Here is a 22,487-nt window from a genome sequence, read left to right on the forward strand (position 1 = left end):
TAACTATTTGCCTGTGACTTACTCTGTCCCCACTTATATTGGAGTGTCTTGTCACATGACCACTGCCCTGAGACCGCATGGTGTGGCTGTACCGACACCTGCTGGTTGGAGGTAACACCACCAGCCATTTCTGGTGTTGCTTACAGGCATATGACCACAGGCAGCACGGTGACACAGTCGTTAGCACTGCTGCCTCACGGCGCTGAGGTCCCAGGTTCAATCCCGGCCCTGGGTCACTGTCCGTGTGGAGTTTGCACATTCTCCCCGTGTTTGTGTGGGTTTCGCCTCCACAACCCAAAGATGTGCAGGGTAGGTGGATTGGGCACGCCAAATTGCCCCTTAATTGGAAAAAAAAAATCGATTTTGGATAAGGGGGAGCAGATTTAAGACAGAATTGAGGAGAGATTGCAGATCACAAAGAGTCCTGAATCTGTGGGAATCACTACCCCAGAGTGCAGTGGCTGCCAGGTCATTGAGTAAATTTAAGGAGCAGATGGACAGATTTTTAATGAGCAATGGGTTAAAGGGTTATGGAGAATGGGCAGGAAAGTGGAGTTGAGGCTAGATGTGGCACAGTGGTTAGCACTCCTGCTCACAGCTCCAGGGACCTGGGTTCCATTTTGGCCGCAGGTGACTGTGGAGTTTGCATTTTACCCCCGTGTCTGTGTGGGTTTCCTCTGGGTGCTCCGGTTTCCTCCCACAGTCCAAAGATGTGCAGGTTAGGTGGATTGGCTGTGCTAAATTGCTCCTTCGTGTCCAAAAGGTTACTTGAGGTTAGTCGGTTATGGGGATAGGGTGGAGGTGTGGCCTTAAGTAGAGTGCGCTTTTCCAAGGTCCGATGCAGACTCAATGGGCCGAATGGCCTCCTTCTGCATTGTAAATTCTAAGAGATCGGCCATGATAATTTTGAATGGTAGATCAGGCTCGAGGGGCTGAATTGTCTACTCCTTGCTCTTATGTTGTCACACATACACTGGCTCGCTCATGCATACATGCTTTCTCACGCGCATACTCACTCATAAGTACTCTCTCACACAAACACACATATCAGAACATATGGAGGAAATAACAGTTTATATTAGCTTTCCATTATGTCAGTAAATTACAGAACTACAAACAGAATTGATGCTTATCAAAGCTAGCCACTCGTTTTCTGAGTGTTTCTTTTGTTCCATGTCAACAAGCATTTATCTGCAATTATTAACCTTTGTTGAATAATATGTGTTTTCAATTGGACTTTATATAGCTCCAGGGGAAGGCCATTCATGCGATTTTTGTCATTGTGGTAGAAGTCCTTGGTACATGCCGCTCTGCCCAGCCTTGTTCAAACATGCACACGCACCTGTTTTTCCTGGCATACTCCCTCCTCGCTTTTGTCCATGTCACTGTCCCTGCCTTGGACGCCGATCTTCCTCCTGGATTCCCAGTCCTTCTCAAACCTATCCAAGAAGAGAGGATTGCACAGTGAGCGTCGATGGTAAAGGCTGAGCCTTCATTCTGTTAGGTGGCCCGAAGCAATTTTTAGCATGGCCGGGATTTCCCCGGCACTTCCAGCCTGCCGGCAGATTACCGGGGTAAATTAAATGACCCCGTCGCATGCACTGGGTTGTGGCAGGGTGCGGGGGGAAAGGCAAGCTGTGGTAGGGCCGTAAAATCCTGGCCATAGGTCATTTAACAAGAAACAGGAAGATTTTTAAAATAACTTTCGAGTACCTATTCATTTTCTTTTCCAATTGAGGGGCAATTTAGCCAATTCGCCTACCCTGCGCGTCATTGGGTTGTGGGGGTGAGACCCACGCAGACAGGGGGAGAAGAAACAGCACGAGTTTTGAGTCAACTGATGTCCGTCTGGTATATTCTGTCCTGGGGAACCCACTGTCTGAACAAACACCCAGGATAATTGACTTATTTATTTTACTATTCATGGACTGTGACGTGAGTGTCACTTGCAGGTTCTGCCAGTCACAACTGCTTCTTGAGTATGTGTTGGTGGACGGGGTGTCAATCAAGCTGGGGGGGACGGAGGGAGAAAGGGGCTGCTTTGTCCTGGATGGTGTGGAGCTTCTTATGTGTTGTTGGAGATGCACTCGTCCAGGCGAGAGGCGAGTTTCCATCACACTTGTGCCTTGTAGATGGTGGACAGGCTTTGGGGGCGGAGTTGGAAGGTGAATCACTCATCCCCCCCAGTGTCAATATTATTAAATTAATTTTCTGTCATTTTGGAAATGATGCGCAAGCCAAGGCAAATCTGGGGGAGGAAGCGGATTGGTGAGCTGCAGGAGTGGATCAAACACATGGATACTGGGAGGATGAGTTGCCCGGGAACAGCACTGTTATAACACACTGGGCTAGTGCCTGGTCCGTTCCAGCCTGTGCCCAAGAGTCACAACACAAGTGAATTAACTAATAATTCTTAGAAACATTCCCAAAGTATTTGCCTTTGGCTAGCCAATAATTACAGTCATCAGGTTTGTAAGTTGAAACACAATTACTGTTAAGAATAATGATGAAATATGCAGTAACCATAACTGGTTATCGACAAGCTAATACCTACTACCCCATTTACCTGGAGGGAGAGTTACTCGGTGCTCCCCTGTAATGGTTCTCCTGTACACAGATCCACCCAGGCTCCCTGCCAGTTCAGAAACACCGCCTCTCTGGAGAAAAACGGTGAGGGGAGAGGACAACAGTCCTTCCTCTGAGCAGCCAGGAGTCAAACTGAAGCCCAAACTCAATCCTTCCAGCTCTGAAACATTCCAGTGGGATCAAATCCAATCACCACCTGTTATCGGACAGGACACAGCCTTTTGGGCCAATTCGTTGACCATGAGCCAAATCAATCTAACCGAATCATCACCGACGCCGGCCAATCTCTGTCACTGGTGCCAGTCCATCTACAATCATCAATTTAAATCAGCATAGCCTTCTGGATCCTTCTGTTTGAATTACCCGTACCAGCCTCCCCGCGCAGGCGCCGGAATGTGGCGACTAGGGGCTTTTCACAGTAACTTCATTTGGAGCCTACTTGTGACAATAAGCGCTTTTCATTTCATTCAGGTATAGGATGCCAGGTAAAATAAGGGAATAAATGAGAATAAACAGGAAGGACCCTTACAGCACACACAATCCATATAAAGACACAATGTGTGAGCAGGTGTTTCTGGGCTCGACCACTATTTTTCTCCACAGCCTTGATGTTTGCCGGTGGTGAGGGAGAGACCTGAAAGGGCAAATTATCTGTGATGCATTGTGGGAGCATCGTTCACGTTTGCTGCAACATGTGCGAGTTGAGGCTCGATGACCACACTGAGTTAGGATTCTGAGGAGATGAGTAAATGCCTCATGGCAACACCGTTTTGGAGTTTTTAATATTATACCTGTCTCTGTGCTGTAGATTCTATGATTCTATACTTGGAATTTTGCAGCTGTAATTAATGGCTGGAATCTTGCTGTGTTTTCCAGAGTGTTGGGCTCTGATTGGAAACCGGCGTGATGCTCGCCAGCTGCACAGACCAGTTTTCACTCCCGATCCTGAGGCTTTCTGAAGAAAAGGAACTGATTGCGCACAGCTTTTGCCGTAACTCTGGCTTGCTGGGGCCTGATAGAGCTGGTGAGCCCAGCTACACAGAGATCAGGGCGCCATCTTTAAAGGGCGTTCTGACCAGCGCTGAACATCAACTCCCCACATCCCACCCTCCCCAACCATCATCGGGCTCTCTCTTCCACCAACCCCACTACGGAAGTATCGCCGGTGTTCCCTCCCTCATCACTGTCTCCTGACAGACAGGTTAAACTGTCACTTAGAAAGGCACGGATTAGTTAGGGATAGTCAGCATGCTTTTGTTAGGGGACCATCATGTCTAATATACGAGAAATGTTTTGGTGAAGTGACAAGGAGGATCGATGAGGATTGTGCAGTGGATGTTGTCCAAATGGATTTCAGTAAGCCACATGGCAGATTGGTCAGAAAAGTAAAAGCCCATGCGGTACGGGAGAAGGTGGCGAGTCAGATCCAAAATTTTCTCAGTGACAGGAAACAAAGCGTAATGATCGACGGATATTTTTGCGAATGGAAAACTGTTTCCAGTGGCTTTCCACAAGGCCCAGTGTTAGGTCCCTTGCTGTTTGATGTATATATATTATTAATTTAGACTTAAATGTGGGTGGGATGATTGGGAAATTGGCAGATGACACACAAATCGGCTGTGTATTTAATAGTGAAGGGGACAGCTGTTGTCTCCAGAATACTGAGAGATAAATGGGAGGATACTGAGAGATAAACGGGAGGATACTGAGAGATAAATGGGAGGATACTGAGAGATAAACGGGAGGATACTGAGAGATAAACGGGAGGATATTGAGGGATAAACGGGAGGATACTGAGAGATAAACGGGAGGATACTGAGAGATAAATGGGAGGATACTGAGAGATAAACGGGAGGATACTGAGAGATAAACGGGAGGATACTGAGAGATAAACGGGAGGATACTGAGAGATAAATGGGAGGATACTGAGAGATAAACGGGAGGATACTGAGAGATAAACGGGAGGATATTGAGGGATAAGCGGGAGGATACTGAGAGATAAACGGGAGGATACTGAGAGATAAACGGGAGGATACTGAGAGATAAACGGGAGGATACTGAGAGATAAACGGGAGGATATTGAGAGATAAACGGGAGGATACTGAGAGATAAATGGGAGGATACTGAGAGATAAACGGGAGGATATTGAGGGATAAACGGGAGGATACTGAGAGATAAACGGTAGGATACTGAGAGATAAACGGTAGGATACTGAGAGATAAACGGGAGGATATTGAGAGATAAACGGGAGGATATTGAGGGATAAACGGGAGGATATTGAGAGATAAACGGGAGGATATTGAGAGATAAACGGGAGGATACTGAGAGATAAACGGGAGGATAGAGAGAGATAAACGGGAGGATATTGAGAGATAAACGGGAGGATACTGAGAGATAAACGGGAGGATACTGAGAGATAAACGGGAGGATAGAGAGAGATAAACGGGAGGATATTGAGAGATAAACGGGAGGATAGAGAGAGATAAACGGGAGGATACTGAGAGATAAACGGGAGGATATTGAGGGATAAACGGGAGGATACTGAGAGATAAACGGGAGGATAGAGAGAGATAAACGGGAGGATATTGAGAGATAAACGGGAGGATACTGAGAGATAAACGGGAGGATACTGAGAGATAAACGGGAGGATACTGAGAGATAAACGGGAGGATACTGAGAGATAAACGGGAGGATACTGAGAGATAAACGGGAGGATACTGAGAGATAAACGGGAGGATACTGAGAGATAAACGGGAGGATACTGAGAGATAAACGGGAGGATACTGAGAGATAAACGGGAGGATAGAGAGAGATAAATGGGAGGATATTGAGGGATAAACGGGAGGATACTGAGAGATAAACGGGAGGATACTGAGAGATAAACGGGAGGATACTGAGAGATAAACGGGAGGATAGAGAGAGATAAACGGGAGGATACTGAGAGATAAACGGGAGGATATTGAGGGATAAACGGGAGGATACTGAGAGATAAACGGGAGGATAGAGAGAGATAAACGGGAGGATATTGAGAGATAAACGGGAGGATACTGAGAGATAAACGGGAGGATACTGAGAGATAAACGGGAGGATACTGAGAGATAAACGGGAGGATACTGAGAGATAAACGGGAGGATACTGAGAGATAAACGGGAGGATACTGAGAGATAAACGGGAGGATACTGAGAGATAAACGGGAGGATAGAGAGAGATAAATGGGAGGATATTGAGGGATAAACGGGAGGATACTGAGAGATAAACGGGAGGATACTGAGAGATAAACGGGAGGATATTGAGGGATAAACGGGAGGATATTGAGAGGGGGTTGAGGAAGTCCGAGACCTTGGGGTGCATGGCCACAAGTCCCTGAAGGTGCAGGACAGGTGGGTAATGTGTTAAAGAAAGGAGAGGGAATGTTTTCCTTTACTGGACGACAAATAGAATACAGAAGCAGGAGGTAATGATGGATCTGTATAAAACGCGGATTAGGCCACAGCTGAGATGTGTACAGTTCAGGTCACCACATTTCAAGAATTGCTCTGTATAGAGTGTGCGGAGGAGATATAATGTTGCTGTCTCTCATCTTACCTGAGGAATTCCTCCTGATCCTGGCAATAAGTCTAGTCACAGATTCCAGTGTTGATATCTCTCACCTTACCTGCTTCGCATCGCTTTCTGCTGAAGGTCCTCTGATGCCTCTCGGAGCAATTCTTTTGCCGCCGTGTTCGCTTCGTAAAACAGTTGGCTACAAACCGGAAGACAGAAACCCAATACTCATTCTTTCAGGTCAATTTTTGTTTTCATATTGCTTTATCAAAAATTATTTCAGACATTTCTCAAAATCTCATTAAAAAAAATAAATCCAGATAGCCAGGGGAAGGTCCCTCAGTGCAGGGAGGCCCGGGGAAGGGTCACTCGGTGCAGGGAGGCCCGGGGAAGGGTCCCTCAGTGCAGGGAGGCCAGGGGAAGGGTCACTCGGTGCAGGGAGGCCCGGGGAAGGGTCACTCGGTGCAGGGAGGCCCAGGGAAGGGTCACTCGGTGCAGGGAGGCCCGGGGAAGGGTCCCTCAGTGCAGGAGGCCCGGGGAAGGGTCACTCGGTGCAGGGAGGCCAGGGGAAGGGTCACTCGGTGCAGGGAGGCCTGGGGAAGGGTCACTCGGTGCAGGGAGGCCCGGGGAAGGGTCACTCGGTGCAGGGAGGCCAGGGGAAGGGTCACTCGGTGCAGGAGGCCAGGGGAAGGGTCACACGGTGCAGGGAGGCCCGGGGAAGGGTCACTCGGTGCAGGGAGGCCCGGGGAAGGGTCACTCGGTGCAGGGAGGCCAGGGGAAGGGTCACTCGGTGCAGGGAGGCCAGGGGAAGGGTCACTCAGTGCAGGGAGGCCCAGGGGAAGGGTCACTCGGTGCAGGGAGGCCAGGGGAAGGGTCACTCAGTGCAGGGAGGCCAGGGGAAGGGTCACGGTGCAGGAGGCCAGGGGAAGGTCCCTCAGTGCAGGAGGCCCGGGGAAGGGTCACTCGGTGCAGGGAGGCCCGGGGAAGGGTCACTCGGTGCAGGGAGGCCAGGGGAAGGGTCACTCGGTGCAGGGAGGCCAGGGGAAGGGTCAGTCGGTGCAGGGAGGCCCGGGGAAGGGTCACTCGGTGCAGGGAGGCCCGGGGAAGGGTCACTCGGTGCAGGGAGGCCCGGGGAAGGGTCACTCGGTGCAGGGAGGCCCGGGGAAGGGTCACTCAGTGCAGGGAGGCCCGGGGAAGGGTCACTCGGTGCAGGGAGGCCCGGGGAAGGGTCACGGTGCAGGAGGCCCGGGGAAGGGTCACGGTGCAGGGAGGCCAGGGGAAGGGTCACTCGGTGCAGGGAGGCCTGGGGAAGGGTCACTCGGTGCAGGGAGGCCCGGGGAAGGGTCACGGTGCAGGGAGGCCCGGGGAAGGGTCACGGTGCAGGGAGGCCCGGGGAAGGGTCACTCGGTGCAGGGAGGCCCGGGGAAGGGTCACTCGGTGCAGGGAGGCCTGCGGAAGGGTCACTCGGTGCAGGAGGCCAGGGGAAGGGTCACTCTGTGCAGGGAGGCCCGGGGAAGGGTCACTCGGTGCAGGGAGGCCCGGGGAAGGGTCACTCGGTGCAGGGAGGCCCGGGGAAGGGTCACGGTGCAGGGAGGCCTGGGGAAGGGTCACTCGGTGCAGGGAGGCCCGGGGAAGGGTCACTCGGTGCAGGGAGGCCAGGGGAAGGTCCCTCAGTGCAGGGAGGCCCGGGGAAGGGTCACGGTGCAGGGAGGCCAGGGGAAGGTCCCTCAGTGCAGGGAGGCCCGGGGAAGGGTCACTCGGTGCAGGGAGGCCCGGGGAAGGGTCACTCGGTGCAGGGAGGCCAGGGGAAGGTCCCTCAGTGCAGGGAGGCCCGGGGAAGGGTCACGGTGCAGGGAGGCCCGGGGAAGGGTCACTCGGTGCAGGAGGCCAGGGGAAGGGTCACTCGGTGCAGGGAGGCCCAGGGAAGGGTCACTCGGTGCAGGAGGCCAGGGGAAGGGTCACTCGGTGTAGGGAAGCCCGGGGAAGGGTCACTCGGTGCAGGGAGGCCCGGGGAAGGGTCACGGTGCAGGGAGGCCCGGGGAAGGGTCACTCGGTGCAGGGAGGCCCGGGGAAGGGTCCCTCAGTGCAGGGAGGCCAGGGGAAGGGTCCCTCAGTGCAGGGAGGCCAGGGGAAGGGTCACGGTGCAGGGAGGCCCAGGGAAGGGTCACTCGGTGCAGGGAGGCCCAGGGAAGGGTCACTCGGTGCAGGAGGCCAGGGGAAGGGTCACTCGGTGCAGGGAGGCCCGGGGAAGGGTCACTCGGTGCAGGGAGGCCCGGGGAAGGGTCACTCGGTGCAGGGAGGCCCAGGGAAGGGTCACTCGGTGCAGGGAGGCCCAGGGAAGGGTCACTCGGTGCAGGGAGGCCCGGGGAAGGGTCACTCAGTGCAGGGAGGCCCGGGGAAGGGTCACTCGGTGCAGGGAGGCCCGGGGAAGGGTCACTCGGTGCAGGGAGGCCCGGGGAAGGGTCACGGTGCAGGGAGGCCCGGGGAAGGGTCACTCGGTGCAGGGGGGCCCGGGAAGGGTCACTCGGTGCAGGGAGGCCAGGGGAAGGGTCACTCGGTGCAGGGAGGCCCGGGGAAGGGTCACTCGGTGCAGGGAGGCCCGGGGAAGGGTCACTCGGTGCAGGGAGGCCCGGGGAAGGGTCACTCGGTGCAGGGAGGCCAGGGGAAGGTCCCTCAGTGCAGGGAGGCCAGGGGAAGGGTCACTTGGTGCAGGGAGGCCCGGGGAAGGGTCCCTCAGTGCAGGAGGCCAGGGGAAGGGTCAGTCGGTGCAGGGAGGCCCAGGGAAGGGTCACTCGGTGCAGGGAGGCCCGGGGAAGGGTCACTCGGTGCAGGGAGGCCCGGGGAAGGGTCACTCGGTGCAGGGAGGCCCGGGGAAGGGTCACGGTGCAGGGAGGCCCGGGGAAGGGTCCCTCAGTGCAGGGAGGCCCGGGGAAGGGTCACTCGGTGCAGGGAGGCCCGGGGAAGGGTCAGTCGGTGCAGGGAGGCCCGGGGAAGGGTCCCTCAGTGCAGGGAGGCCCGGGGAAGGGTCACGGTGCAGGGAGGCCCGGGGAAGGGTCACTCGGTGCAGGGAGGCCAGGGGAAGGGTCACTCAGTGCAGGGAGGCCAGGGGAAGGGTCACTCGGTGCAGGGAGGCCCGGGGAAGGGTCACTCGGTGCAGGGAGGCCAGGGGAAGGGTCACTCGGTGCAGGGAGGCCAGGGGAAGGGTCACTCAGTGCAGGGAGGCCAGGGGAAGGGTCACGGTGCAGGAGGCCAGGGGAAGGTCCCTCAGTGCAGGAGGCCCGGGGAAGGGTCACTCGGTGCAGGGAGGCCCGGGGAAGGGTCACGGTGCAGGGAGGCCCGGGGAAGGGTTACTCGGTGCAGGGAGGCCCAGGGAAGGGTCACTCGGTGCAGGAGGCCAGGGGAAGGGTCACTCGGTGCAGGGAGGCCCGGGGAAGGGTCACTCGGTGCAGGGAGGCCCGGGGAAGGGTCACTCGGTGCAGGGAGGCCCGGGGAAGGGTCACTCGGTGCAGGGAGGCCCGGGGAAGGGTCACTCGGTGCAGGGAGGCCCGGGGAAGGGTCACTCGGTGCAGGGAGGCCCGGGGAAGGGTCACTCGGTGCAGGGAGGCCCGGGGAAGGGTCACTCGGTGCAGGGAGGCCCGGGGAAGGGTCAGTCGGTGCAGGGAGGCCCAGGGAAGGGTCACTCGGTGCAGGGAGGCCAGGGGAAGGGTCAGTCGGTGCAGGGAGGCCCGGGGAAGGGTCACTCGGTGCAGGGAGGCCAGGGGAAGGGTCAGTCGGTGCAGGGAAGCCCGGGGAAGGGTCCCTCAGTGCAGGGAGGCCCGGGGAAGGGTCACTCGGTGCAGGGAGGCCCGGGGAAGGGTCACTCGGTGCAGGGAGGCCCGGGGAAGGGTCACTCGGTGCAGGGAGGCCAGGGGAAGGGTCAGTCGGTGCAGGGAGGCCCGGGGAAGGGTCACTCGGTGCAGGGAGGCCCAGGGAAGGGTCACTCAGTGCAGGGAGGCCCGGGGAAGGGTCACTCGGTGCAGGGAGGCCTGGGGAAGGGTCCCTCAGTGCAGGAGGCCAGGGGAAGGGTCAGTCGGTGCAGGGAGCCCCGGGGAAGGGTCACTCGGTGCAGGGAGGCCCGGGGAAGGGTCACTCGGTGCAGGGAGGCCCAGGGGAAGGGTCACGGTGCAGGGAGGCCCAGGGGAAGGGTCACGGTGCAGGGAGGCCAGGGGAAGGGTCACTCGGTGCAGGGAGGCCCGGGGAAGGGTCCCTCAGTGCAGGGAGGCCCAGGGGAAGGGTCACGGTGCAGGGAGGCCAGGGGAAGGGTCACTCGGTGCAGGGAGGCCAGGGGAAGGGTCAGTTGGTGCAGGGAGGCCCAGGGGAAGGGTCACGGTGCAGGGAGGCCAGGGGAAGGGTCACTCGGCGCAGGAGGCCCGGGGAAGGGTCACTCGGTGCAGGGAGGCTAGGGGAAGGGTCAGTCGGTGCAGGGAGGCCCGGGGAAGGGTCACTCGGTGCAGGGAGGCCCGGGGAAGGGTCAGTTGGTGCAGGGAGGCCCGGGGAAGGGTCACTCGGTGCAGGGAGGCCCGGGGAAGGGTCAGTTGGTGCAGGGAGGCCCGGGGAAGAGTCTTACTCCTACCAATGTCTTCTTTCCCTTCCTGTTTTTTACCTCCACCCAAATCGACTCTACATAATCTAAGTGTAGATCGTCTCTCACAACTGTCCTCATTATTAACAGTGCTACCCTATCATCTTTTCCTTCTTTCCAAAAGGTTAAATATCCCTGAATATTCGTGAAGTGGGCGGCACTGTGCCACAGTGGTTAGCACTGCTGCCTCACAGCGCCAGGCCCCCGGGTTCAATTCTGGCTTGGGTCACTGTCTGTGTGGAGTTTGTTCATGCTCCCCGTGTCTGCGTTGGTTTCCTCCAGGTGTTCCGGTTTTCTCCCACAGTCCATAGGTGTACGGGTTAGGTAGATTGCCCCTTAGTGTTATGGGATGTGCAGGTTAGATTAAAGGGTTGGGGGGGTAGGAGGGGTGCTTGGGTGAGTGGATATGGGTAGAGTGCTCGTACGAAGAGTCGGTGCAGACTCAATGGGCCGAATGGCCTCCTTCTGCACTGTAGGAATTCTATGAATTAAGTTCCCAGTTTTGATCTCCTTGTAACCATGTCTCTGTGATGGCTATGAGATCATGGGCTGGATTGTCCAATCCCCCAGCTGGATGTTTCTCGGCAGCGCACCGTTCTCTGGCAGCTGGATTCTCTCTTCCCACTTCCTGCCACCCTATGCCATCAGTCGGAGAATTCGTGCCCTTGTGACCCTGATGCCATCCCCGCCAAGTCGTGTTTCAGTGTGTCATGAGGAGGTGCGATGATGTGGAGATGCCTGCGTTGGACTGGGGTGGGCACAGTGAGACACCTTACACCAGGTTAAAGGCTTATTTGGAATCACGAGCTTGCGAAACATGAGTCGCCTGATGAAGGAGCTACGCTCCGAAAGCTAGTGATTCCAAATAAACCCGTTGGATTTTAACCTGGCGTTGTAAGTTCTTACTCTGATGAGGTGCAACTTTGCACCTTGGCCAGCTTGACATTGCTCTACATACTGGGTGACTTTAGCTTCTTTGCTGTGTAGGAAGATGGCCTCATTGGAGGCAGCTCCATGCTGCTGAAGAGAGTCCAGTTCCTTATCCAGGGTGCTCATTTTCTCCATCATCACGTGCTCTGTTACAAAGAAAGACACACAGCGATAAAAGACAGAGTTATTAGCACATAGAACCTTAGCCCTCATACCTCTCCCACCCTTCACACACAACCAGTCATTATTAATCCCAGTTGCTGTGGTCATGCAATATTTGCACAGTAAGATGCCATGAACAAGTTTTGACCGGAGGTGATGGGGGGGGGAATCAGATGGGATTTGTGAAAGGGAGGTATATGTTGGTGATAGAGCCACTGGCGATGGCGCTTAGAGCATCAAGGGGCTGGAAGGGTTTGTGTGGGGGGCAGGGTGGGGGGGGAGCATAGGGTGTCCCTATATGTGGATAACCTGCGGTTATATAGATCGGACACACTGGAAAGCATAGGGGGTATCATGGACATTTTGGTGGAATTTGGCTGGTTTTCAAGGTACAAATTAAACATGGGAAAGAGCGAGGTCTTTCCGATTCAGGCGAGGGGCAGGAGAGGTACATAAAACATAGAACAGTACAGCACAGCACAGTACAGGCCCTTCAGCCCACCATGTTGTGCCGACCATTTATCCTAATCTAAGATCAACCTCACCTAAACCCCTTCAATTTACTGCTGTCCATGTGCCTGAGTCGCTTAAATGTCCCTAATGACTCTGACTCTACCACCTCTGCTGACAGTGCATTCCACACACCCACCACTCTGTGTGTAAAGAACCTGCCTCTGACATCTCCTCTATACCTCCTCCAATCACCTTAAAATTATGTCCCCCTCATGACAGCCATTTCCGCCCTGGGGAAAAGTCTCTGGCTATCCACTCTATCCACGCCTCTCATCACCTTGTACACCTCTATCAAGTCACCTCCCTGCCTTCTTCGCTCCAGTGAGAAAAGCCCTCGCTCCCTCAACCTTTCTTCAGAAGACCTGCCCTCCAGTCCAGGTAGCATCCTGGTAAATCTCCTCTGTACCCTCTCCAAAGCATCCACATCCTTCCGATAATGAGGCGACCAGAACTGGACACAATATTCCAAGTGTGGCCTAACTAGAGTTTTATAAAGCTGCAGCAAAACCTTGCAGCTCTTAAACTCATGAAAGCCAACACACCATACGCCTTCTTAACAACCCTATCAACCTGGGTGGCAACTTTGAGGGATCTATGTACATGGACCCCAAGATCCCTCTGTCCCTCCACACTTCCAAGAATCCTGCCTTTAACCCTGTATTCAGCATTCAAATTCGACTTTCCAAAATGAATCACTTCACATTTATCAAGGTTGAAACTCCATCTGCCACTTCTCAGCCCAGCTCTGCATCCTGTCAATGTCCTGTTGTAACCTGTAACAACCCTCAACACTATCTACAACTCCACCAACCTTCGTGTCATCGGCAAACTTACTAACTCACCCTTCCTCATCCAAGTCATTTATAAAAACCACAAAGAGCAGAGGTCCCAGAACAGATCTTGCGGGACACCATTGGTCACTGACCTCCAGGTGGAATACTTTCCATCCACTACCACTCGCTGTCTTCTTTCGGCCAGCCAATTCTATATCCAGACAGCCAAAAGTCCCTGTATCCCATGCCCCCTAACTTTCTGAATGAGCCTACCATGGGGAACCTTATCAAATGCCTTACTGAAATCCATATACACCACATCCACTGACCTTCATCAATGTGTCTCGTCACATCCTCAAAGAATTCAATGAGGCTTCTGAGGCATGACCTGCCCCTCACAAAGCCATGCTGACCATCTTTAATCAAACTATGTTTTCTAAATAATCATAAATCCTATCTCTCAGAATTCTTTCCAATATTTTGCTCACCACAGACATAAGACTGATGGGTCTGTAATTCCCAGGGATTACCCTATTCCCTTTCTTGAACAGGGGAACAACATTCGCCTCCCTCCAATAATCCGGTTCTACTCTAGTGGAGAGTGAGGACGCAAAGATCATCGCCAACGGCGCAGCAATCTCCTCACTTCCCGTAGTAACCTTGGGTATATCCCATCAGGCCCAGGGGAGTTATAGATCCTGATGCTTTTCAAAATTTCCAGCACATCCTCCTTCTTAATATCAACCTGTTTGAGTCTATTAACCTGGTTCACACTGTTCTCATGGGCAACAAGGCCCCTCTCTCTAGTGAATACTGAGCAGCATGCAACTGCCCTAGCCTCCATCCCTCTTACCTCACAGAATATAGCTGCACTGTGGACCAACTGGAACTCCGCCCTCTGATTCTGCTCCCAGTCAGCTGCACTCTCTGTAAACTCCCGGCTCCCTTCTCGCTCTTTGAGGAAATGTAGGAAATTAAATGAAAGGAGCACCTTACTCGCTCCTCACCTAACTCCCTCAGTCACTCAAATCCACCCAAATTCAGCACTTTGTTTGCACTGAGTGCTAAGTTTGGGTGGTTTTGCGTGCTATAGTGAGAGTTTGGTGACTGAGGGATATTAAGGGTTTATTTTTAATTTTTATCTAACGTCTAGTCTTTATGTTATTTAATTAATTAACTTAAAACTAGCTGTTTGATTGAGAAGGTGAATTTTCAATCAGCTTAAAACAAAGGCTCTACTTGTAAGTACTTGCAGTTGGAGCTTGTTAATTAGTTAATTGGATTAGGCCAGTTTTCAGAGGCCAGAGTCACAGTATAAATCTGAGCAGGTTACAGTGCAGACTTTACACTGAGTGCTGTATTTCTGTGCATTTGAGTGCTATAGTGAGAGTTTGGTGACTGAGGGAGTGCTGAATTTTGGTGGATTTGAGTGCGATAGTGAGAGTTTGGTGACTGAGGGAGTGCTGAATTTGGGTGCATTTGAGTGCTATAGTGAGGGTTTGGTGACTGAGGGAGTGCTGAATTTTGGTGGATTTGAGTGCTATAGTGAGAGTTTGGTGACTGAGGGAGTGCTGAATTTGGGTGCATTTGAGTGCTATAGTGAGGGTTTGGTGACTGAGGGAGTGCTGAATTTGGGTGCATTTGAGTGCGATAGTGAGAGTTTGGTGACTGAGGGAGTTCGGTGAGGAGCGAGTAAGGCGCTCCTTTCATTTCATTTCCTACATTTCCTCAAAGAGCGTGAAGGGAGCCGGGAGTTTACAGAGAGTGCAGCTGACTGGGAGCAGAGTCGGAGGGCGGAGTTCCAGTTGGTCCACAGGGCAGCTACATTCTGTAAAGTAAGAGGGAATGGAGGCTAGGGCAGTTACAAGCTCCTCCTGTAGGATGTGGGTGGTGAGGGATACCACCGGTGTCCCCACTAACTATACCTGCGGGAAGTGAACCCAACTCCAGCTCCTCAGAGACCGTGTTAGGGAACTGGAGCTGGAGCCGAATGAACTTCGGATCATCCGGGACGCAGAGGGGGCAATAGAGAAGAGTTACAGGGAGGTAGCCACACCCAAGGTATTGGACAAGAATAGCTGGGTTACAGTCAGGGGAAAGAAAACAAACGGGCAGACAGTGCAGGGATCCCTCGTGGTCGTTCCCATTCAAAACAAGTATACCGTTTTGGATGCTGTTGGGGCGGATGACATGCCAGAGGAAGGCCCTAGCGGCCAGTTCTCTGGCACTGAGTCTGGGTCTGGGGATCAGAAGGGAAGGGGGGAGCATAGAAAAGCAATAGTAATAGGAGATTCAATGGTTAGGGGAATAGATAGGAGATTCTGTGGTCGCGAATGAGACTCCCAGAAGGTATTTGCCTCCCAGGTGCCAGGGCGAGGGCCAGAGGTCGTGGTGCACATTGGTACCAACGACGTAGATAGAAAATGGGGTGTGGATGTGATAAACGAGTTTAGGGAGTTAGGCTGGAAGTTAAAAGCCAGGACAGACAGAGTTGTCATCTCTGGTTTGTTCCCGGTGCCACGTGATAGCGAGGCTAGGAATAGGGAGAGAGTGCAGTTGAACACGTGGCTGCAGGAATGGTGTAGGAGGGAGGGCTTCAGGTATTTGGATAATTGGAGCGCATTCTGGGCAAGGTGGGACCTGTACAAGCAGGACGGGTTGCATCCGAACCAGAGGGGCACCAATATCCTGGGGGGGGAGGTTTTCTAGTACTCTTCGGGAGGGTTTAATTTAAACTAATTTGGCAGGGGAATGGGACTTGTAGTCCAGCAACTAAGGTAGCTGATGTTCAGGACGTCAAAGCGTGTAGTGAGGCAGTGGGGAAGGTAACACTGACAAAGGAGAGTACTTGCAGGCACGGAAATGGGTTCAAGTGTATATACTTCAACGCAAGAAGCATCAGGAATAAGGTGGGTGAACTGAAGGCATGGATTGGTACTTGGGACTACGAAGTGGTGGCCATCACGGAAACCTAGATAGAAGAGGGACAGAAATGGTTGTTGGAGGTTCCTGGTTATAGATGTTTCAATAAAATTAGGGAGGGTGGTAAAAAAAAGAGGTGGGGGAGGGGGGGGGGGGGGTGGCGTTGTTAATTAGAGATAGTATAACAGCTGCAGAAAGGCAGTTCGAGGAGGATCTGCCTACTGAGGTAGTATGGGTTAAAGTCAGAAATAGGAAAGGAGCAGTCACCTTGTTGGGAGTTTTCTATAGGCCACCCAATAGCAGCAGAGATGTGGAGGAACAGATTGGGAAACAGATTTTGGAAAGGTGCAGAAGTCACAGGGTAGTAGTCGTGGGTGACTTCAACTTCCCAAACATTGAGTGGAAACTCTTTAGATCAAATAGTTTGGATGGGGTGGTGTTTGTGCAGTGTGTCCAGGAAATGTTTCTAACACAGTATGTAGATTGTCCGACCAGAGGGGAGGCCATATTGGATTTGGTACTTGGTAATGAACCAGGTCAGGTGATAGATTTGTTAGCGGGGGAGCATTTTGGAGATAGTGATCACAATTCTGTGACTTTCACTTTAGCAATGGAGAGGGATAGGTGCGTGCAACAGGGCAAGGTTTACAACTGGGAGAAGGGTAAATACAATGCTGTCAGACAAGAACTGAAGTGCATAAGTTGGGAACATTGGCTGTCAGGGAAGGACACAATTGAAAGTGGAACTTGTTCAAGGAACAGATACTACGTGTCTTTGATATGTATGTCCCTGTCAGGCAGGCAAGGGATGGTCGAGTGAGGGAACCATGGTTGATAAGAGGTTGAATGTCTTGTTAAGAGGAAGAAGGATACTTATGTAAGGCTGAGGAAACAAGGTTCAGACAGGGCGCTGGAGGGCTACAAGATAGCCAGGAGGGAACTGAAGAAAGGGATTAGGAGAGCTAAGAGAGGGCATGAAAAATTGTGTATTGAGTCTGAAGAGATAGGAGAGGTCTTGAACGAGTACTTTTCTTCAGTATTTACGAATGAGAGGGGCCATATTGTTGGAGAGGACAATGTGAAACAGACTGGTAAGCTCGAGGAGATACTTGTTCGGAAGGAAGATGTGTTGGGCATTTTGAAAAACTTGAGGATAGACAAGTCCCCCGGGCCTGACGGGACATATGCAAGGATTCTATGGGAAGCAAGAGATGACATTGCAGAGCCGTTGGCAATGATCTTTTCGTCCTCACTGTCAACAGGGGTGGTACCAGGGGATTGGAGAGTGGCGAATGTCATGCCCCTGTTCAAAAAAGGGAATAGGGATAACCCTGGGAATTACAGGCTAGTTAGTCTTACTTCGGTGGAAGGCAAAGTAATGGAAAGGGTACTGAGGGATTGGATTTCTGAGCATCTGGAAAGGCACTGCTTGATTAGGGATAGTCAGCACGGATTTGTGAGGGGTAGGACTTGCCTCACAAGTCTTATTGAATTATTTGAGGAGGTGACCAAGCACGTGGATGAAGGTAAAGCAGTGGATGTGGTGTAAATGGATTTTAGTAAGGCATTTGATAAGGTTCCCCATGGTAGGCTTATGCAAAAAGTAAGGAGGCATGGGATAGTGGATGTTTGGCCAGTTGGATAATGAACTGGCTAACCGATAGAAGTCAGAGAGTGGTGGTGGATGGCAAATATTCAGCCTGGAGCCCAGTTATCAGTGGCGTACCGCAGGGATCAGTTCTGGGCCCTCTGTTGTTTGTGATTTTCATTAATGACTTGGATGAGGGAGTTGAAGGATGGGTCAGTAAATTTGCAGATGATACGAAGATTGGTGGAGTTGTGGATAATGAGGAGGGTTGTTGTTGGCTGCAAAGAGACATAGATAGAATGCAGAGCTGGGCTGAGAAGTGGCAGATGGAGTTTAACCCTGACAAGTGTGAGGTTGTCCATTTTGGAAGGACAAATATGAATGCGGAACACAGGGTTAACGGTAGGGTTCTTGGCAATGTGGAGGAGCAGAGAGATCTTGGGGTCTATGTTCATAGATCTTTGAAAGTTGCCACTCAAGTGGATAGAGCTGTGAAGAACGCCTATGGTGTGCTAGCCTTCATTAGCAGAGGGATTGAATTTAAGAGCCGTGAGGTGATGTACAAAACCTTGGTAAGGCCACATTTGGAGTACTGTGTGCAGTTCTGGTCGCCTCATTTTAGGAAGGATGTGGAAGCTTTGGAAAAGGTGCAAAGGAGATTTACCAGGATGTTGCTTGGAATGGAGAGTAGGTCTTACGAGGAAAGATTGAGGGTGCTAGGCCTTTTCTCATTAGAACGGAGAAGGATGAGGGGCGACTTGATAGAGGTTTATAAGATGATCAGGGAATAGATAGAGTAGACAGTCAGAGACTTTTTCCCCGGGTAGAACAAACCATTACAAGGGGACATAAATTTAAGGTGAATGGTGGAACATATAGGGGGGATGTCAGAGGTAGTTTCTTCACCCAGAGAGTAGTGGGGGCATGGAATCCACTGCCTGTGGAAGTAGTTGAGTCGGAAACATTAGGGACCTTCAAGCAGCTATTGGATAGGTACATGGATTACGGTAGAATGATGGGGTGTAGATGAATTTGTTATTAATCTGGGACAAAAGTTCGGCACAACATCGTGAGCCGAAGGGCCTGTTCTGTGCTGTAGTTTTCTATGTTCTATGTTCTACGTGCAGGTTAGGTGGATTGGCCATGCTAAATTGCACCTTAATTGGGAAAAAAAAAATTGGGTACTCTAAATTTATTTTTAAAAAGTGGGGTTGAAGAGGGCCAGATGTCAGAGATATTTAAGGAATTGATGGACTGGGAGGGCGCCCTGATAGGAGTAGTTAAGCAAAAGTGTGAGGAGGAGAGCTGGAGGCTGGGTTATGGAAGGAAGCTTTGAGGAGGTCAATGGGTCCTCCTCATGCGCCAGGCTGTCTCATTCAATTTAAGGTAGTCCATACGGCACATATGGACTAGAATGAGCAAGGTGGCCAGAATAAGCAAGTTCTTTGAGGGGTGGAGGATAGGTGTGGCCGTGTGCGGGAGGGCCCGCGAATCATGCCCACATGTTTTGGGCCTGCCTGAAGTTGCAGAGATTTTGGCGGGGGTTCGCTGGCGTGATGTCGGTGGTGCTGGGGGTGAAGGTGGTCCCGAGTCCAGAATTGCCAGTGTTCGGAGTGTCGGAAGACCCGGGAGTCCAGGGGATGGGAGTGGCCGACGCTCTGGCCTTTGACTCTCTGCTAGCCCGGAGACAGATCCTGTTGGGGTGGGGGGACTTGGAGCCTCTGAAACCAGGGGTATGGGTGAGCGACCTCGAGGATTTCCTTAGATTGGAGAAAATTAAATTCTCCTTAAGGGGGTTTGCCTAGAGATGGAGACCATTCATTGACTCTTCCAGGACAGTTAAGTCAGCAGTGGGGAGGGGGAAGGGGGGGGGGGGGGGGGGGCAGGGAATTAGGGCTAAAGAGACAAAGTGGAGGCAGAGGGTGGGGGTATGGTAGGGAGGGTGGTTGTGGTTGTTGGCATTCATTGAGTTATGCTATGTTCTCCTGTTTGTTATCTGTTGGTTATCGTTTTCATCCTGGTTGTGGTTTTGTTTGATGTTTACTTATAAATGCCTTAATAAACATATTTTGAAAAAAAGATGCCATGAACAGCAGAGAGACACCAAAAACTAGGAGGCGGCCATTTAACCCCTCGAGCCGACTCTGTCACTCAAATAATCATGCTGTTCTTTTAACTGTGCTGGCCGCTGAACTCTCCATTTTCCACACTGTCCTCACAGAGGGTGATACGAGGAGGCTTAGGCAGGTAAAGAGCAGCAAGCCTAGGCCTCAGGAAATAGGGCTGATTGACATTCTCCCCGTGTCTGCGTGGCTCTCATCGCCATAAGGGTTGGAAGGGCAGCATGTGATGTAGTGATTAGCACTGGGACTACGGTGCTGAGGATCCAGATTCAAATCCCGGCCCTGGCTCACTGTCCGTGTGGAGTTTGCAGATTCTCCCCATGTCTGTGTGGGTTTCACCCCCACAACCCAAAAAGATGTGCAGGGTAGGTGGATTGGCCATGCTAAATTGCCCCTTAAATGGAAAAAAAATGGAATTGGGTACTCTAAATTTATATTAAAAAAACAAAGGTAACTAGAAGTAGGGCTGATCAGGAAATCTGGGGGAGTTGAGAGAGAGTGGGTGCGGGGAAGGGTTACGTTAATAAATTGTGATCTTTATTTAATCCTAATTGGGATTAGGAGTGCATTTACCTTCAGTCAGAAGCTGCTGCTTGGTATTTTCAATGCTGCGCATCTCCAGTTGAAGTCTGGCTGGAGTCTGATGGAACAGAATAGACAAAGGTTATCCTGACTGGGGAGGGAAGACAAGCATCAGCAGAGCAATCCGTTTCAGGGACACAATTATGAGCTTTTGTGTTGCCTACATTTTCTCAAGTATATTCTTCATTTTCCTGGAGTGTGTTTATAGACATATCAGCGGTGAGATTCTCCGTTCCGGAGACTAAGTGTTGACAGCAAAACTGGCGCCGCACCTGGACCGATTCAACAACCGTTAAGGGGCTAGCACCACGTGGAACACAATGAATTCCAATGAGAAATGGTGCAGGATTCGCGATTCACACCCAGGAGGCTGACAAGCTGCAGCCGCATACACGTTTCACTCCCCACACAGAATTCCAGCCAACAAGACGGCAGCAAGATCCGGAGCCCCACGATTCATCGAGGCCGAGCTTGAGACCCTCTTGGCTGCCGTGGACCCTATACCCGGGAAGGAGGCTGCCAGCCGCCACCATTCGTCATGCCTGGGCGCAGGTGGCAGAGGCAGTCAGCGCCACCCTGCAGTGACGTAAAAAAACTACATGACCTCCTCAGGGCGGCCAGGGTGAGTAGGCAGCACTGTGCGCCTGGCACCAACCCCCATCCCACACATTCGTAACCCCACCACCCCATCAGGAGTGGTAGAACTCCCATCCTGCACCACATGCCAGCACCCATACTGGCCACCATGGCCGGGTATCCTGGCCACTGAAGCCACCAGCTACCCACCCCCTGGGCTGCATGCATTGGACTGTCTAACACTGTGTAATTTGTGTCGCGCCCCCCTCCCCCTATGAGAAAGTCGCTCATAACTGCCGTGAGCGGGAGAAAACAGGAGGGGGATGGGCAGACCTGCGGCCTGTCACCGCAGCAGAGCAGCTCTCTGGATGTGGACGGTGGGCCCGAGGAAAGGGCAGTCGCCAGGGTGGAAATCGGCCTTGGGCGAGGAATTGAGACCCCGCTGAGTTGTGGTCCCCCATGCCAAATGTGTCAACCCCCACCCCACCCTCAACCCCACCCTTACCGACATCTCACCCTCACCCCCATACCACCCTCAACCCCACCCTCACACACATTTCACCCTCACCTCCCCCCCCTGCCCGTGGTCTAATCATGTATCTTGCAGGACCCGCCGGTGATGGGGCGAGCCCTTCTGTTGACCCTCGTTCCCAGCCACAGCCAGTGCCACGGCCCGAACCCCGGGAGCTGAGCAGCAACAATACCGACTCAGAGTTGACTCCTGCCGAAACCCAGAAGTCCCCGGAGCTCGAGTCCGATATTGACACGGATTTCCCGTCACAGCTGCCTCCAGCACCCTCCACTGTCCCAGAGACACTCACCTCAGTTGGGCACTTTAGTGAAGAGGCTGCTGGGACACTCTCTGGTGTGCACCATACAGATGCTCCGGTACATCAGATGGAGATAGGAACACCTGAGGGGGCGGACAGTCAGAGGGCAGAGCCCTCCTAGCTGCTGACCAGATGGGTTTCGAGCTTCTGGAACGGACAGCCCCATCGATTATGGAGATGCAGTCGCAAAGTCAGGGATTACATGAGGGGTTGCTGGCGAGCAGCCAACACCTGTAGGTGCAGTTGGAGGAGTCCAACCATGTGCAGGAGCAGGAGGTGCCGGCCATGCGTGCCACCCAGGCCAACAACAGGAGCGTGGCCTAGTCACACGAGCCATGGCTGAGAGCGTCGGCGGCATTGCGCAGGCACTGGTCGACTTGGTGCAGGCACAGACGGAGATGGCGCAGTCACTGACCCAGAAGGATGGTGTCACAGTTACAGTGTGATATGGTGTAGTCCCAGACGGAGGTGGTCCACTCCTGTGCTCCATAGCCACGATGATGCAGACCTGACCAAGACGAGAGCAGACCTCCAGGTGTTAGCTCCACTCGCGCCCCCATGTAGTAGCCCGGGGGCCATTGAGGTGGCAGTGATGCATAAGCAATCATGTAAATAGTGATGTAAATGACCTCCAATCAGCAGGTGGCAGTGTAAATCTACCACATGACTCTGTACCTCGAGGAGTCTGGAGACAGTCGTGTTAGTCGATAGTCATACGTGCAGTAGCTTCAGGATAAT

General features: G+C 52.8%; 1 protein-coding gene across 1 annotated transcript in view; it reads right to left on the reverse strand.

The window, feature by feature from the left end:
- Positions 1-1,057: 1,057 nt before the first annotated feature.
- LOC119955803 (synaptonemal complex central element protein 1-like) overlaps positions 1,058-22,487 on the reverse strand; it is a 55,446-nt gene continuing 34,016 nt past the window's right edge. Inside the window, exons 9-12 of the mRNA XM_038782393.1 lie at positions 20,335-20,401; positions 11,709-11,826; positions 6,242-6,328; positions 1,058-1,439 (exon numbers count right to left, since the gene is read on the reverse strand). Of these exons, the coding sequence (XP_038638321.1) occupies positions 1,325-1,439; positions 6,242-6,328; positions 11,709-11,826; positions 20,335-20,401 (387 nt within the window). The 3' untranslated portion in view covers positions 1,058-1,324. The remainder of the gene's footprint in view (positions 1,440-6,241; positions 6,329-11,708; positions 11,827-20,334; positions 20,402-22,487) is intronic.

Source organism: Scyliorhinus canicula, chromosome 21 (assembly GCF_902713615.1).
Source record: "Scyliorhinus canicula chromosome 21, sScyCan1.1, whole genome shotgun sequence".
NCBI classification, from domain to species: Eukaryota; Metazoa; Chordata; class Chondrichthyes; order Carcharhiniformes; family Scyliorhinidae; genus Scyliorhinus; species Scyliorhinus canicula.